At 42.0% G+C, this 19,426-nt stretch overlaps 1 protein-coding gene across 1 annotated transcript in view; it reads right to left on the reverse strand.

Annotated features, from left to right (window-relative positions):
• Nucleotides 1-19,426, reverse strand: part of wasf1 (WASP family member 1) — a 54,562-nt gene that overhangs the window by 30,113 nt on the left and 5,023 nt on the right. Inside the window, 1 exon segment of the mRNA XM_030109921.1 lies at nt 308-462. Coding sequence (XP_029965781.1) covers nt 308-440 — 133 coding nt within the window. The 5' untranslated portion in view covers nt 441-462.

Consider the following 19,426-nt stretch of genomic DNA (forward strand, 5'->3'; position numbering starts at 1 on the left):
TACAAACTTACTATGATACAGTAATTTTGATTCACTTTAAAGCACAAAATTACTTCATAATACTTGAAACGACATCTAATAATGGTGGATGGATTTACACATATTAAACTGTGGCCATCTTTAAATCTTTAAATGCACCAAGAGAGGATATTTTTTTACTAGAAACGCTATAAAAATCAGATTATTTACCCAGAATATTCTTTCCAAAGACAGAATTAGCTGCTCTACCGATAAGCTCATACTAAAGCACTTACAGTGTGAAGCTGCGTTAATTTAAAACGTGTGCATCTGTTCCCGATTTACTCACTGAGGCTGCTGAGCTGGCGGATGACGTTGGCCAAGGAGATGTTCGTCACACACTCCAGCTCATTCTTGATGTTCCTTGGCAGCACTGTGTGGCACAGGTGCCGGGGCTCGATGGTGCGCTTCACCAGCGGCATCCTTCTGCTGCAACGCCGCTCCCTGAAGGCGCGAGACAGAGGAAGGGGAAGACAGGAGAGATGACACGAGGTTACCGACGGCTTTATTCAGCTTTTTTTTTAATGCATTTACAGCACGGATACTTGTGTGAATAAGTGTGTGGAGGCAAGAAAATCTACTACAACCCTTCTCCTGGACATAAAAAGCATATTTGGGCCTTAGCAGAGGAATCAATTGCACCAAAATGAAGTTCAATCGACAGATCTGAAGCCCAGCCAAATCTTAAAGAAGAAGAAACATTAGAAGACAACCTGCTCTGACAGCTGAGTCATGGCCGCTTCTTGAAAATAGTACAGCAAATAGATATTTCCATCAAAAGTGAAGTTATTGATTCGATTCTCCATTGTTTGGGCTTTCAAATGTCAGAAATTATTAAAAAAAAATAAATGTCAGACCATGTTTTATAGAAGAAAAATATGTTGCCCTGTTTTGGCTACACCTCCTAAAAAATAAAAAAAATACAAACAAAAAAAAATTTTTTTGTTTTTTTTTTTATGTCAGATGTCAAGTCTCATGATGACACAGGAAGAAAAATGAGGAGATCTCCAGGCCCTCACTATCTGCTAAACAATCCTGCGATCTTTCCAGTGGCTGCTGGGATAAATATCGCCGGGAGACGCTTCAGTCAACGGCTCGATAAGCTGCCTTCAAAGCCGCGACGATCACACGGCAAAAGATGTCAAAAACTGTGAGGGCAAACGTGTGAGAAAACAGGAGAACCGAAATGAGCATAAGATAAAGAAGAAAGATGAAAATGAAGGGGGAGGAGGAGGGCACAGCGCCATCAAAGCGAGACTCCCCGGAAGATAACGGCAGTTAGGAATGACAACGCGACCTCTCGACTGTTGGCTTGTGTTTAATTAGAGGAAGCGTGCGCGGCACTGTGGAGCTCAGGTGCTCAGACGGACCGGCTGAGCGGTCTTGACAGTGCTGGCGCCTTATTAAAGCGCTGATTCGACTTTAATTGACATCTGTTGCTTTTAATATCTTCCTGTATTTTCAGCCTGGCTTTCGTCACCAGAGAATGAGCGCGATAATTGACAGTATCTATGAAACAATAGGAGGATGAAGGATATTCTGGGAAGTTTCTCTGTCGTGGCTGGTTTAGGGGAAAGCGGGGGAGTCCAGGAAAATAAAGCGTAGAGGTGATTCATCTCGGAAGTATCTCAAATGAGGGCATCGATGACCGTAAAAGGAATGAATGAGAGCGTGCCCGCCTCTGTGCCTGCGCCGGAGTGGTTTGAATTAGCTGCGCAGGCGAGGGACAGCAACAGCAAACCTAAACACAGTGTCAAATCTCCGCCCACCTCCGCAGTAATAATAACATGTCCCCTCTCCTCAAGACGTTTTTTTTTCTTCCTTTTTTTCATCCAGAGTCGCTCCGACACTCGTGTTTGAATAATGGTGGTGGTGAGTGAATGCAGAGAAATGGAGGGGCAACCTGTGTGAGTTATCACTTGGAAGGCGAAGGTGTAAATTCGTGCTCCGATCCCGACCTTTAACAAGTCGTAGCAGACAGTGCATGTGAGGGCAACTGACCTAAACACGCATTTCACACACTGCCAAATCCTCTCTTCGATATTCAGCCTTATTACTGTTTCAATATTATTCTCCATCTTAAACCTGAGTTGCGTGCCCACGCACACTCTCTCTGAGCGTGAACAGTTTCCTATTTGAACCATTCACCTCCTTTTTCCTTTTACTGTAGATTTCAAGAATCAAAAATTGATGTTTGCTTTTTATTCACTTCATCTGTTTGCCTCATGAAAGCCGCAAGCGCTCCTATATTTTGTAGATCGCTGGGGAACAAGAGTAGAAGGAAAAAGCATAGACGGATAAACAGAATGGCAAACAAAAATTCAATCAGTCGATCGTAACTCTGTTTACTGGCGAGCCATATGCATGCAAACAAGCTTACTTAACAAACACACACACACACACACACACACACATACACACACAGAAACATGTTTCTTGTCGTTTTGCAGGCCTGTGCCGCCTGTGCTCATCTTTCCATCTTCAAGGCTTTTCTCAGTCTCCGTCTTGCTACAAAGGAACGTATTGTCCTCATAGCAACCTTTTCCCAATTCGTGGGTCGCAAGAATTATTTCCAAGGATGACAGTGAAGAGGCTTATCTTTAGAAGTGGGAAGAAAATAAAGCTTACCGATAAGATAAAGATGACACAGACGGAGAAACAAGGCAGAATTTGGAGGACACTTTTGTGAGATTAACACCTTTATTTAAGTCTGGATTTCTAAATAAATTCTGCATGCCGGGAAAGACTGACTTGACTGTGATATTGCGAAAAAACAAAGCAGCTGTAGCTGAGAGAAAATCCTTATTTAGTCCCAGAAGCACAATGCGAAGGCACGTAGAATCAAGTGTTAAGTGGCGATATTGATTCATCGGTGTGGCATTTTCGAATGCTAAAACTCTACTGGAGTCTCAGAAAAAATATGGATGATTCAAAAAGGCCATGCAGAAAGTTTGTGTGTGTCAGTCTTTGCTGAAAGTAGTTTTGAAATATTTGTAACAAACTGAATAACCCTTCTCCTTCACTTTCAAGCACGGAAGGCTACAATGACAACAGCAGAAGTGGCACGAAAAGTCTCGAAAATCCTGAAAGCACTATCCATTCATGTCGTGCATATTTTTGAAAAATCAAATGAAGTTTTGCACTGACAAGTAATCGTCTTTCCCTTGGCTGTTTTAACATTACGTCCTACAGTACTTGATGCAAACAAGCCAGAGGTCAAAACAATCGGGTCAAAAAGTCTAAAATTGGGTCCATGAAGACAAAGAGAACTGATGTGTTGAAGAACAAAAACATTACCAGCATGTTTTTGACTTTTTATCTCTCTAATTCAAGTCATATCGGTTTCCTAACCCAACACTATATCGATCTAACAGAGCTTTATTATCATAATCACAGCTGCAAAAAGCCTCTGTCAAAATAGTTTGCTACTTTTGTTCTTAATATTCTTCTTCCCTTTATCATATAGTTGCAGTTTCCCAAGCAGACAACAATTTCAAAATTGACACAAAAATACTGACATGTGGTCGACATGTCACTATTGTATTACAAACTCCAAGTCCAACATGAGCACAGGGAGAAAAAGTGCTATATTCAGATAAATACGGGACTGAGACACAGCGTGACATTACATCTTCTTCACATGGAGGTTACTTAAGACTTTGGAGTCTGATGATCTTGCGTTTAAATTACAAGCACGCAAGAAGAAACAATGGGGTCTCAGTATGTGAGCATTTAAAACCTGAAATGTGAAGCTAGAAGAATCTGAGAGTCGACGGTGGCCGTACAACTCAAAACACGCAGTGGAGCCAGACTTTGTTTTAACTGCTGCAGGCTGCAGTGAAAACATGTGCATCGAGGCCAAGGACACAGTCTCCTTTCAGACATGATGAGCACATCCTGACCAAACACACAATCCAAACATCAAGTGGTTATACACTAATGCAAACACACCCTGATTATTATGGAGACATCCTCCAAGAAGTTGTGTGTTTCAAAGTTAGTCACAAAATTAAGAGTCACGTAATCACTCCAAGCTGAGGTCTTGATTTGCACTGCAAGACAACACACTGATCAGGTACAAATATTGTGATGGTTGCAGATGGTTGAGAGGACAGTCATTTTTCACATGTTCCAAAAAAAACCCCAAATAAGTGCAAAAGTTGCATACGTGTCATTTCATCAGCCCACTTGCTGTAAAACGGAACAAAATGAAGCTTTAAAAAAGGTCAGTATCAAAGGACTGATGTTTCCGCTCATCATCTGTGATGCATATTTCTTCTATGCATATTTATTCAACCCTTTTTCAAGTTGTTAAACAGCTAGACAGGAGTTTAAAGTGAAATAGGAAGTTAAATGCATCACTTGTGTTTGATGTTTACACCTCAACACTGAAAATGATTTTTGTTTACATGGAAACGGCAAAAACTCTGAAAAATGATAGTTTTCATGTAGTGCCACAAGTGGGTGTTGTTTGTTTTTGTAATAAAGCCACACACATATGCAGAGAACAGCTATAAAGTTTAACTATGATGAGTACGCAGACATTCAGGCCATGCACAGGAGCAGCGTTTCAGGAAAATGCAGCTTTCCTCCATTTACATGGAGACAGACACCGAGACATTTTCAAAAAGTTGCATTTTCAGTGACTCCAAGTACCGTTATCGTGTAAAGGGACACTTAAGCACAGCAAAAGCTTTCCTTTTTCACTTGAAAATGTAAATGGGCCTTAATAAAACACAGTTGAATTTTCAAAGAAGGCAATGAATAAATCACTTAGCAGAAGATTCACTCTGAAAAAGAGTTCCACCACGAGATGCTCATCACGACTGGTTCGCGTTGAAGCTTTTCATGAAAGGATTTTTAATTTCCACATCTGTTCTCTTCTAATAATGTCTGTCCGGCTGTGTCACAAAGCACCTTGATTAACAAAAAAAGAAATCAAGGAACAAAATTAAAAAAGAAAAACAACCCTACAGTGAAAGCACAAAAAAGGCATTAAAACTTTGAAGTGTATTTGAACTTTCATGCAAACCTTGTTTGCACCATATACACCACACTGTGACAAACATTTGAGTTGGCTTCAAAAATGTTTTATAATATACTTAAATAACTCATTCATGTTTCAAGGATTTCGAACAACGCTTCACAAAAGCTCTTCAAATAAAAGAAAAAAAAACCCAAAAAGAACCTGTAAATGAATGAGCTGACAGAACTAACACTGAGATAATTACACCCATTTTCAGTTTTTTTTTCCTGGTTCAGTTGACAGATTTTGAGCCGCTACTGTTCTCTCCACACTTTAGAACTGTTGTATGCTTCATTTTTTTTCTGACTTACTGGCAATGTCCTGCAAAAAAAAATAAAAATAAATTCCTTGAGGGACGACAATATATCACATTTCTGTGATTTCCCTTCCTTTTCCATCTTTATTTTTCCATCCAGCCTATCGGCCTGCCAGCCGCTTTCATAACTGCACACCTCTTGCCACTCTGCTCTTACTTTTATGGTCCATTCGTCTTGGGTGGTGCTTCCCGCTGTCACCTGTCACCATGGCAACGGCTGCAGAGGGATGTCATTGGCCATTTTATAAGATCCCAAAGAGACAGGGGCAACAAAGGGTGGGAAAAAAGAAAGAGGGGAGGGGTGGGGGAGGCGGCTTGTCTGAGGGAGGAATGGGAGGACTGAGACGACAGTGATGCATCAACACACTTGATGAATGAATTCAATATGAGGGAGTGAGAATAAGACGGCGATCGGGGATTGCTCGTTCATTGTGAGCGAGCACAAAGCAGGGTGAGGGACGACACGTGCCAGAGGGGAGCGAGGGGGCCTCCACTGGTGCGGCTCACTGCACCCGGCACAATATGTCCAACTAGAGGCTCTAATGAATCCTAATGGAGTATTTACTCACTCACACTGCCACACAATAAAGCGGCGGACCCCTCAGTGCGGAGCAGGTCAAGGGCCTTTTCATTTGAAGGGCCTGGCAGAGGCACCAGACTCTCGGTGTGTCAGTTGCTAGGATGAACAAAAACACACAACCACGAGTGGCCAGAGTGTCCCGTTTCCTTTCTTTTTTTTTTTAACTTCCAAATCATACAACGGCCAGAGCCAGACAGACAGCGCGACTATAATACACCAAACCGACGACTTAAGTTAATGACTTGGCCGAAAAAACACGACGTGCGTCCAGCAGTGATGCAATTTGGTCGACTCCGGTTCGCCATCCGTTACTGGATTTGTGAAATGCGTAACAGCACAAACCGAGAGCGGCAATGGAGGAAGCAACGAGCAGAGAACTACCAGGGCAGTTGGTTGGAATGGAAATCAAACGGCCTTTGCCTCGTCTCCAGCAAGAAAGATCCCATCACTGAACGATGAAAAATTCATGATCTGAACAGTTGATTTTCTCACTGGATCGCCATGAAACAGAATTCAGAACACGGAGGAGAGTGGCGTTCCACAGAAGTTCCTACTGAGCGTGCGGTTTGTCTCAGGTTCACCAGAATACATTAAAATACCACGAGGAGAGCAGTTTATTACGCCCACAGCAAACATGTAAGTATGATGAATGGTGCATCTCAATACAAAAATTACCCAAGAGAAAAACAACTTACGCATTTTTTTTTTCCACAAATGTATAAATATTGCAAGCCTTTTCCCCTTCTTTCATTCTTTATTTTTGATCATTTCAGTCTATAATTAGTGAAAATAAAAAAAATGCAGCATCTCATGATGAAATATTGCATAGAAAAGATGTTTTTCATGTTTTAACTGTCACAATAACTTTTAAATATTCTGTCTGCCTTTCAGTTTATACATCACAAGTGTACAGACAAAACAACTACATTTTTAAAGAGATTCAAATTTTCACATAGGTTAATATTCTTTACGAAAGTATAAAATGGCCCTGAAATACATATTATGTAACTTTTAGTGCTTTTCTGCTAAAATAACAAACAATTGATCAATAATGGACTGATTAATTTTTCCAAAACTCGACACTTGCCCATCCCGCCAAAGTAAACTTTCATGCAGTTGTTTGCTCCAGGATTTTAAAATCCACAAGGACTTAAAAGGCTTCATATGTGCAGGATCCACTATCACAACAATCTCTCCGTTGCATCTCCTGTGATTGAAACGATGCAAACATAAATACTCAATCACATTTACCATTTTAAATGCACACTGATGCATTTTTGAAGAAACCGAGTTCAATGTCAACGCATAACTGCGAGAAGAGAAGGCAAGAGTGCTGATCTTTTAGACACTGACATTCTGCTACTTGTAGGGGTCAACAAAAGCCCTAGTGTGCATCAGAAGTAGTGAATTATTCACCAACGCTTAAAATAAATCCTTAGAGCAAAAATATATTTTCCATAAATGTGTTCTGAGCTGTAAAAAATTCTCATCTTTCAGCCTGAAGCTGGCTGCATCACATCAGGTTATCCCGAACATTTTGTCCTCAGTCCAGTGAATGTGGGAACGCACTGTGGACACGGGCCTTTTTTCCCCAACTACCAACAGCTGCAGATATAAAAGTGCAGGAATCTCGGCAGCCGGTGGCAGATAGAGAAGAGATCAAACTGGCAAAGCTCACTGGCAGCTGGTTTAAATCAGTGATGCAGATTTGTAGCGCAGGGAGGCTAGAACGGCTCATTTTCCATTGAAAACAAAGGGGAGGAAAGAAAATGAACGCTGTCAACTAAAAAAAAAAAAATCTATCAGAGCCGCTGCTGCTTCCTGGCTGGAAGGCTTTGTCTTTGCAACTTCATCAGCATAAAAAAGGAATAAGACTAAACCTGGTTTACATTTTTCTTTTTTTGTTGTTATTCTAACATTTTTTTTAAAGCTACGTGTTCATTCATTCCTCATTAGCACATACGACGAGACAGAAGACTGCTATTTTTAGACCATTTAAAAACTGGTGATCAGTGGTGTATGCAGGCCACCAATCTGGTCCAAAACGTGTGCAGTCTGCATTATGGTTGCTTTGTTTACCCAGTTTTTACAATAAGCATTCAGAACAGCGGTCAGTAAGTCTATGCTGCAGTCTGAAGACTATGTTAAATCTAAATTTAAATCCACTGAACATTTTTGACAGCAAGGTTAGTGGACGGCAGTTTCACGTGAAAGCAAATGCTTGGCCAAAATCACAATAATAACCTTACATACACTCACAGACACACACACACACACGTCAGGCCCTGTTTACCATCCTCATGTCCCAGAGCAGCCATCACAGCGCTCACGTTGGCAGAACATATCGTGGCATGTGCCAGTGTGTCTTCCTGCCAATTAAAATTCTGTACCAGCCGACATCCCTCCAGGGGTGAGATGACACCTTACAGGCCCTCACCAGTGTAGTGCCACACACACACACATGCACACACACACACATATATGCAGAGAACTCCTGTTGTTGGGCTAAAAATACACCTGCAGCACCAGCGCTGTCAGGCTGGGCTCAGACAGCTATGCTAACTAGGCTCGCTGGTAACGGGAAATTTCAGAGAACAGTCATCGCGAGGAGTCCTCGTACATAATAAGCTTATTTCCTTATCGGAAAATAACTGAATTTCTGGCTGCGTAATTCCCAGGACGCTGTCTAACTTGTGCACAAACAAAGGCTGCTCTGTGTAGTGGCGAAAACTTTTCCTTCAAGCGGAAGACTTTCTTTTTTACCAGTTGAGGACGTGGGATCAGTCCACGGCTGTGTTTCACGTATATGTCAGACGGCGAGCGCCCGCGATCAGGCGGGCATGTTCAGCAAGGCGCTCATTTAGCGCCTCTCTCTGCATCTGCTTCAGATCAAAGTGAGAATCCTGGAGAGCTGGCACGCCGTCGGTACACAGGTACTCAGGTGGCAGTGAACCACTTGCTGGCAGGCGTTCCTGGCGACCGCAAACAAATATAAGGAGTCACTTCTGACAAACAGAAAGCTCACATTATGAGTAATCCTTGCAGTGCATTTGGATAATTCTGCAATATTTATTAAATTCACAAGATAGGAACAAACACTGCTCCACCAAGTACGTAACCAACAAACTAGTTGAGTTTGTGGATCAATACCATCTTTGTCACTTTTTTTTTCCTTTCAGCTTTTTAAAAAGCACAGCAAAGAAAGTAAACTTTGTACTCGTCAATGAAATCCCTTTTTTTTTGTAAGCATGTGAAGAGAAGCCTTTGTGAATTTTCTTCGCACACTGAACGAGCGGTTGGACACGGCGAGCGCCGTCGTCACTCACAAAGAGGTTACATCGCTTTTGACATTCATTTAGCAAACACGCTTCAGCCCACTGAAGACAACTAAATATTCATAGACATCTGTATGTCAACATCAATGAGTAGTGTCTGATGAACAAACAGACTCGGAGAAGTTTATCTGCTGAGTGCACAGAAACCCACCGCAATGAATAATGAAAGCCCGCCGCTCAATAATAAATGGCTGCATGCTTGTGCTGTGCAGCTGCGCTTGTTTGGCCTGTGAGGGAAATTTCATTATACCGACTCCCTTGTTGTTCATACAGACGTGAAGGACGTGCGCACAAACTCACCGGCGCAAGAACCCCCCCTCCCCCCACTCCTGTCAGCGATAGCGACAGAAGAGATGGTGATGAAAGGAAAAAAAAAGTAGTAAAACCCAAAAGTCACTGCACTTGAATACTTAGAAGCTGAGACACAAGGTTCTTTGAACCAAATGGGAAATCAGTAAAAATCATTCACTCTTAAAGTAACTGATGTCTAGTTCAAATAAGGTAAACATTTTCCTCCCTTTTTAAAGATTATTATTTACAGTGTTTTGTAAATCGTAACTCAGGCCAGAGAGGAAGGGGTACAGGTGCCACATGCTGCCTGAGAGCAGCCAACATGTGCATCTCTGATCTGGAGATACATCTTAGGAGGTCTAGAGGCAATAAAACATCAAAAAAAGGATTTAATGACTTATAGCCTTCAATGTGATCCAGATGTTTATCAATATATTATTTGGAAAATTGTTTTAACTGTTTAAATGCAGCAACTTTCCAGCTAAGTTTCTACAGAGAGGAAAAAAACCACTGTAACGTTATTGCTGGTCAAATAAAGCAGTTGCTGTACTTCATTGAAGACCTCACCGATCCATTTTGCTATTGTTTGATTTTAAGTTTACACTTTGCATTTATGTCTTCTTCATATTATGACTTCTGTCAATGTTTTCTACTTAATAGCATCCAGCAAACAATGAATCGACTCACCATGGCAAGTCATTGCAATACAGTGTTTCTACTTTCTCATAGTGACTTAATGGGAACATAACAAGGTTGAGTGTCTCTCGGCCATCTGAATAACATGTGAACTCCATTTACAAAAAATGTAGGTCTTGACTGTTTTTGTTTTTCATGCTAGGAGCATTAACCCGCAAAGTGATTTCACTGTTAGATTTTTTTTCCTTTGAAGAAAATCGGTCTGTGCACTTCCTGTGCTGTTTGTCCATCAGTTTCCTCCCGAATAACACAGTTTCGAGTCAAGTACCTTTAGCTTCTGTTGCATGTATGAAAAAAGAAGCTTGCTCAGACTGAGTGAGAGTTCAAACAGCTGAAAAAGAGAAAGCTTGAGGCATAGTGAGAAAAAAAGAAAAAGCAAACAAAACAAAAGTGCAGCGTGGGTGGTGTCGGGGGGTAAAAGAGAGCGAGATCATCCTGTCTCATTGGGATCAATGCCGGAGTCCACATCAGGGCCTCCGTGTTTCAGGAGCGGGGAGACAGGATGGCAAATGCAAGAGGTTTTTCTACAAAGGCGAGTCGGAGCTAATATTTCATTGATACTGTAAGTTTTTCAATATATTGCAGTACGGCGGGTATTGTGATTTAACACTGTACAGCGGACTGCGATGTGCTGCTTCACATCCATCAGGACGATGTGGAATATCCCAGAGGGGGGGGGGGGGGGGGGGGGGGGCATGTCAAAAGCAGTTACTCTCTGCAGCGTGAAGTGACATGAATCATAAGAAATGACACTGTTTTTCTGCATCTGCCCTTTGAGCGCTCACCGTTTCATGTCGATCACGTCATCGGACCTTTCTTTACCTACAGTATTCATCCGCCTGGCTCAACACAAACTCAGATCAACTCTTCTTCTGTCACCTTCGTTTGATCTGGATGCCTCTGACAGTTTTGGAGACAGATTCTGTGGATCAGCAGATGTTTGAATGCAGGGAAATTTGGAAGAATATACACGTATAAATGCTATAATATCACTTTTTAACAAGGTGTCTACCATCTTTGAGTCTTTAAATATTTTACACCATTATTCAACTTACTTTGTTTCCACTGTGAGTGTAATGTTCTCAACATTTCTCAAGTAACACGCTATTTCTCTTCTGGACCTTTTGCAATTGGAAATACTTAAAAAAAAAAAAACAAACAGATGAGGCACACACACTGCCTGTTCCATGAGCGTCACAGTGTTCCTGAAAAACTATACTGGCACAGCAGGGTCAATTACACCCCAAACAACAGATTAAACAGCCCATTCACGGCCATTGAGTGAACCCGGTGCGGCTTGGCAGCAGCTGAGGGGCGGATACGTGACGGAGGGAGGCAGGAGGGAGAGCGGGGAGGATTTGTGGGATAAATTGGACCGATCAGACAGTGCCCAGGGCAGCTGTGCAAACCTCTCATGGGCTGCCACTTGGGTTTGTGTGCAATGTCACAGTGTGTATCTGCATGAGAGACGACTCGGGGAACAAAGTGCCTGCAGGCCGGGATACCGGCGGCTGGCGGAGGTGTCCTTGCTCCGGGGCGGCCCGAGGCAGTGCCAGTTGGTTCAGAACACGGGCCCGACCGCTGGGATGGGACCGGGCGCTTGTTTGAGGAAGTCTCAGCAGATCCAGCTAACGAGAGCCTTTCATGTTTGTTCAATAGATGCAAAAACAACTTCATCAACAGCTGTATTCTTTAGCGCGATTTCAAAAAACTGTCATGCAAACTACACGGTGAGATATTTAAGATTTATTATGTTCCTGCAAATATAAAAAGAAACAGAAAAACACTGCTATTGTATAGCTTAATTTTTTTATTGATTCAAAAAGTAATAAACCACATTTCCTTTGGATGGAAGAACAAACAATGCTAAATCCTTTAACATTAAATGAATTTGATGAAACTTTGATCATTGTCTCAGATATTTTGCATGACGACCAAAACTCACATCTCAGTAATTTGCTGATTTAGAGATGTCTCAATCACACAATGCTGTTTTTCTCATTAAGTCTTTTTTTTTTATCCCACAAAATTACTTTTATTCTAGTCAAATATTGCTTTACTGACAGAATAAAAAAAAAAAATCAAAATTTTAAGCAGAAATAGGTTCATGGAAACAAACGTTTAAATGCAATATGAGTATCTTGCAGGAAAAAAAGCAAAATGAAGAGTGAGGAAGACAGAGAGGGAGAGAGCATAGATTAAACTGAAACCTTTATCTGGTTAACACTGGATATTGAGTGAGTGTATCTCTCTGAAGCTTATCTGTCACAGAGTTTTTTTCTAAAAAACGTGTTTTAAACTTTTAACGTTTTAAACTGTATGAAAGTTTGGTTCTCAGAGCCATGTAACTTACAAGCATGTTGTGTTTCAGACTCTGCTTTAAAAGTGGAACCAAAGTCACGTCACGTCAAAATCTGAAACAAAATGCCTCTCGAACGCAAACATGACGGCACATTAGCTGAGAGCCATAGGTGGTGCCACAGTGGCAGACAGGCAGCCAGAGGTTGGTCACTGTCCTCGGGGCCTTTTTCCATCTTTAGAAACGCTTGCTCAGTGGGGGTCAAGAGGTCAGCTGCTGGCATTATGTGACCTGTGTCTCATGATATCTTATCACCCCCACAACAGCCTCCACCTCGTGCACCCACACTTCGTTCTGAGAGCTCCGCTTAAAAAAAAAAGAAGAAGAAGAAAAAAAAAATCCCCCTGCAAGGCAAAATAGTGGGTGAACAATCTCTGCATGCAAATGGAGGTGGGAGGGATGACTGAATCTCTAAATAGCAAACGGGGGGCTAGACGACAAAATGTGGTTTAACAGACTTGTATTAACAGCATTATAGAACAGTGACTCAATTAAAGCTCCAGCAAGCCACTTACTTCGCAGTTACATGGAATAATAAGAAAGACACTGATTCACAGCGCCTGCCGGGCAAGTCTTACAAGCAGCGCTGAGAAATTGTTAAATTGCGGCAGACTGTTACTTAAGGTGTCTGCATGATTCAAGCCACTATATTTAGATGTAGACTGAGTTCTTTGTGTGTGACTCCAGACAATGCGGTTGTGTTTTTTTTTTTTTTTCTCATACAGCTGACATAAACAAGCACTTGCCCATATAGATTCAATCAATGGTTCAAGCCAAAGTCATGAGTTGTCTCCAGAGAAGGCAATACGGGGGACAAAGGGACAGAGAAAAACAGACAAAGCAGGCCTTCGTCCCTTTTCTCCCTCCTGCTTTTAGCTGTCAACAGACATTGTGGATCTGCGATCGAAGCATCTCAAAAGGAAAGCACAATCTAATCCTTCCTGCAGGTAGAAAGCCTCTCAGTTGCGTATTCTCTCCTCTCGGTGGCTTGTATTTCTTCCTCCTTATCGGCGGGCGTGATTCAAGCCCAGAAACTTCTCCTCAGTGTCAAGTGAGGCTGGTTTAGTGCCCATGTACTCACAAATGCACAAGTAGCAACATAAGATGGAACAGAATCCACAGAAGCCGTTATCTGTGCCGCAGCGTGATTCTGTGTTATCTTTCACGGTCAGTCAGACTCTGGCCTGTCTGCCGGCCCCCTCTTCACTGCACTCCCCAGACGGTTTGTGTTTGTATAAGGATATCAGAGTCATCAGGCGCTTGTCAATCACTGTCACGCTGCCTCATTTTACAACGAGGAGCTTTCTCGGTCTGGTGGAATCAGACACGCTCTTGCACAACCTGCTCATAGTCCACCTCCAGAGGAAGCCTTCCCCTCACACAGACACTTAAAAGATGCTTCATGTAACTTCATTCAAAAGTTTTGCAATATCCAAAAAATCCTAAAAGGAATAGTGACTACAACCACTCCAGTCCATGTGTTTTCACCTGAAATGTCATCTTAAAAGGGGCCTTAAAAGCACTCAACTCTCAGGATGATCCCATAGATTATCATCACAACCAAGGTTGGAAAGAGCATATTAGAAAGTGAGGTGGCTTTAAAATGATCTTTACTTTCTCAATTAAGTAATAACTTTTAATGTATCTTCACTTTAGAATGATTTCTCACAATTGCTCCCCACATTAAAACACAATTATCTATAAATTCTGTAAATTCAAGGTGTGTTATTCTTTTTTTTTTACCTCCAGAAATGACAATTCAGAGTTACAGTGAAGGAATTAGCCGTACTACTCAAGTAAAGAATGTGGTTCCTTTCTTTGTTTCGGGTTACTGGCTGTTGTTTTCCTCTGAAACAGATGTGAACAGCTGCAGTCCGTCCCGTTCCGTAAGCACGGACCAGAGCACCGTTACTAATTCACTTAAATCCAGTGTACTGCAGGAGAACATCCTCCGTGATGCTGGAACTCACTCTGTCCTCCTGACGAGGACGAGATAGATGTCCAACTATTTCTAATATGAGCGCTACAGCCACAGCATCTGTGCTGCATTATCGGCATTAGATTAGCATGAGTTCCCCTGAGAACACATATGAGCTGCTGCTTGCAGGTCCGTGGTCTGACTGAGCTGTTTTCTAGCCGCTTCTCCTCACTGTAGTTTCTTAATAAGTCAGATTATAAATGCAGTAAGGAAGAGGTGCCAAACATAAGGCCTGTGGGCCAATAGCGGCCTGCAAGAGGCTACAATCCGGCCCGCAGAAACACCAAGCAAATTGTAAAAACTTTAAAGAAAACATTGAGATCTGAGCTGAGGTAGCCCCAAGCTACACTCCCAGGGTGGGTTTCTAAAAACATGCATACTGCATCAGCTTATAAAAGCTGTTTGGACATTTCACTATATTTTTTGCACCCCAAGGTATCATTAAAATTGGCTTTATGTTGAGATTTTAGCCATTTTTAGAAGCAATTGTTCACGTTTTTGCAAAAGTACAGACATTTTCATCATGTAGATTCTCCACCACAACAAAGAAAAACGTTAAAGTTCAAATTTAAAGGTTATTTTTGGCACTATTTTACCTGTTCGGCCCACTCAAGATGAAATTGGGACAGGCTGTTTAACAGGATAATGAGTTTATTAATTACAGAGTCAAACCGGATATTTAAAACCTACATGAAAAGCCACTTTCCTTCAACACTGTCTTCATTTAATTTTCATTTTTCACAAAAAAAAATGCAGCTCATCACAGATAATTTACTGTAATTGCATAATTCATTTCTAGCATGTTACTTAAGCAAAATCTTAACACAAACTTTCAAGCTGTGATGCCTTCTCTTAAATATTATAACATTCTGAAATAAAAAAAAAAGAACAGAACATGGTGGCTGGCCAGTGAAAAGCTACATTTTACTTGAACATGAAGCTATAGAATAACATCTCAGATGGTGCTTTAGTGGCAGTGAGCACAGAAATCTTGAAAACACAAAAGACCTCAATTTGGTAAAAGCCTTTGAAGAGTTCTTCTATTCCTGTACTACATTTGGAAATTTATATTTGAAGCTGCAGGCAAAAGCTGCCCCACTACTTCTTTTCCATTTTACTATACTGTTACCTTTCCTTGAACTCATGATACAAAATCCGCCTTAAAAAAAAAAAAAAAAAAAGGGAAAAAAAAAATCTGGACAATCTTTCAGGCATGGCCTACATCCAAGTAAGACATAACGTTGACCGCAAAACTGGCAGTCATCACTGGCCTCATTGAAAGCAGTCGGCACTGAGCGCACAGCCCGTTTATGTAAATCAGGGCATGTGAATGAGAGGAATAGAGTATACACTTCTGTGAGGAAACAGACAATGGGGGAAAAGAGTGGGCGAGCAGAGGGAAAAAAAAAAATAAAGAAAGCGATGGAAAGAATAAATACACAAGATGCTTATAAAGAATAATGGAGAGTGCTACAGATAAGGGAGAGCTCTGCGGCAGTCCCGGCGGTGAGAGCAGGCCTGTCTGTCAGCACCTATCTGTCCTCCTGAGGCTTCAGATACGCAAAGCAGGCTCCTGCCTCCAGTTTCCACTAACATTTATATAACCACACACACAATAGTGAAATGACTCTTTGACCTTATCCTACACTTCTGGATGGACCCATGTGGGCTGCTGCTTCACTGTTTAGCTGGAGGAGGAGGTTTTTTTCCCTCTGGGCAGCTCATGCCAAGATAATTTAACTCTAAACACTGATCTGGCATTTATCCAGCTGTAAGGTTGATTAAGCAAACTGGAACGCTCACAAGAGAAGACCTTCTTAGTGCACACTCCTGATGACATTTGTTTTATATCTTCTACGCTATTGTATGCAGCTCTCAAAGGGGGTGCTGGGATTGACTGAATATGTTAATCTATTAAAAAGATCGGGGAGAATTCCAGGCCGCCACACACCATCCCTGCACCTCCCCTTTAGGTTTGGTGGGTGACCTGAACATGCGCTGAATAACCTTACCTGCCAAACATCCGCCTGATTATTGCTGCACTCCTCATTACCTCCTGTCAGCTCATCTGAAGGATGTTGCTGTTGCAATAGGATAATGAAATTAAAAGGCGTCCCTTTGCAGGCACAGAAGAAAAGCTGTATTTTAATAGACACCACCTCTTCAGCCTGACGCACTCTGGAGGGACGTGTAGATTCCTCAGAAACACAGCCTGTACCTCAATCCAATCAAATTCACCTTCACACCTTCTATTTTACATGTGCAGTCATTTCCAAAATGACGATGACAGAGCATCTTAAAGGATGAATAAAAAAAAAAAATCAACAACTTTCAATCCAGAGGTCCAGATTCTGGTTGCAAGACAACAAAACTCCACTCTATCAAGTGTTGACAAAGTACATCTGTCATCCATACTCAGGGCCGGAGCCAAGTCATTATATTTCTCTTTATATCAAATTTGATGTCAGATTCTTGCCTGTGGCAATATTTATGTCATTTATCAAAGTCATGCAGCAGTTTGAACACCTGTACTCAGGGCTGGAGTTCAAATGCGTCTTTCTTTAATTTTCAAAGACATTGAAAGAAAACCGATAGCCGGCGATGGGAGTTGAAGTCTTCACGGATAAAGCTGTACATTTAAGGAGGTGTAGACCAGCAACAGCGTAACCGGTGAAGATTTAGCCTTGAACGTACCAAGCAAAGATGAATGCCGCGTTTGTAGCGTTCCATGGCAGCTGGTATGCAATAAAAGAGTGATCTTGAAAGCAAACACATCATGTAACAAAGTGATGGAGAACAATGGGTGCTTTTATCAAGGAGAAAGAAAAGCTTCTCCACCTCGAAGAGGCTCATTTAAAAAAGTTGCAGTATTTAAGCGATGCTAATTTTGGTGGCGGCAGTGAGACACAATAATAACCAGTTTGTCTTCTGAATATCTGACAGAATGTTGGCAGGTTTTTTTTTGTGTGTTTTAGTGATTACCAAGAGCCTCTCTGGTGTTTACTGTTCAATTCTTACTGGAGAGACCAAATGCTGGATTTACAAGATGGGAAAGTCTGGGTGTTGCCAGACTTTTGTTTGCAAACTTCGGCATCCATACCTGCCGCAGGGGTAAAGTGGATAGTGCTCCTGCCTCACAGCAAGACGTTCCTTGGTCCGACACCAGGTTTGTGTGCTCTCCCTGTGTGTGAATGTGTTAAAATCTTGTGTTTAAGGTTAACTGGTGACTGCAAATCACCTGTAGGTGTGACTGTTAATGAGGTAGACTGGCTGTCTTTCAGTGTTTAATCTGTCTGATACCAAAGGAATGAGTAGGTTACAAGTTCCGAATCACTGCAGAATGAGCTTATTGTCATAGCCCATTTCACATTTAGTGCTTCTGGAGCCAAGCTAGCCCTGTGCCGGGCCAGTCCAAAGCCAGCAGTGTCACGGCTCATGAAAACACTGCCGTGGCGAGTGGCTGTGTCAGGAGGATGACGGTTCACGGTTACAGCTGGCTGGCTAGCTGGCTGACTGGCTTCATTCTGACCTCCAGGGCAATGAATCACATTCACACATCCGCCATCTTGTGGTCCAGTCAACAACACTAACGTGGAAAAAAAATAATAAAAAAAATAATAATAATAAAGCCTGACTTCATGTATTTTGTGCAGCAAAAATGCACAGTAATCCACCGAGGACAGATCAGAAATTCCTATAGATGCCGTCAAAGTAAAGACACATGAATGTCGTCAACACTCTATCAGCACTAACCTATAAGAGTGCTAAAACACAACGTGGATTGGTTCTCTTATATAACAACAGCGTAGACACAATCTTAGCTCTGGGCATATCTCTATAAATGAAAGAGTTATGTAAGGGATTTCTGCTCCTCAGACTATTTCCCAGAGTGTGACATGAGCGATATGCTTTGATTTCATCATCATATTGAAACTGTAGCATTCTTCAGATGGGCTTGACAGGAGATAAGCACAAATAATACCCACCTCTGTGTCTTTGCATTTCCTCTGCCACCGCACCGGATTCCGTGCTACAGCATGCAGTGGCTCATTGAGCTATAATCCCCCTCCACTGACAGTCTATCCTCAGTCGATGCATCTTTAACCAGTGAGAAATTCCTAGAATCCATTTGACCTCTGCTCGGGAGCAATGATTAGTCCTGAAGAAGTGGCAGAATGGCATATAATAAGGTCTGATGGCACAGATGAAGTGGTAGCTGGGTAGGATTGCTCAGAGCAGGTTAACTTGCCGGGGGTTTAAGTGAATTTGGCACTTCCGGCAACCCATCAAAGACAAAGGGAAGGACAGCTTGCCTCTACTTCCGATCCTGCCTTTTCAGAGGGAAGAGTAGCTTCCACTCTCAGCCTCTGCTGGGCTTCCATCCAACACGAATCAGACGAGCCTTGTACTTGGGCCTCGTGCAAATCCAAAGCGGAGCTGGATCCTTGCTGTGAGCTGTAAATGAAAAGCCAAATATTGGCTTCTAATTGAAGACAGCAGTTGCCTGTGTGCACAGGCACCCCCGCGGAAAAACACACTAGGACACTAAGAAGCCACTTTGCCTCTTGATCTTCTCTCTTTCTCTTGCATCTTTTTATAATCGAGCAAAGCGGGGGGAAAAAAAAGATAGAAATGTGAGTGATGTGAGTGTCGACTGCAAAAACAAACGCTAGAAGTGATTAAATGGTACATAATGTACCTGAAACAAAAGCCGACTGTATTTCATGTCTTAGCCTCACTACTTTTCCATACCTATTCCATATACAGGCCAACAGCACAATGAGAGAAGCAGAGGAGAGCAGGGTGTACCTATAAAATTCCTAAAAG

The sequence above is a fragment of the Salarias fasciatus genome, chromosome 15, assembly GCF_902148845.1.
Source record: "Salarias fasciatus chromosome 15, fSalaFa1.1, whole genome shotgun sequence".
Lineage (NCBI taxonomy): Eukaryota > Metazoa > Chordata > Actinopteri > Blenniiformes > Blenniidae > Salarias > Salarias fasciatus.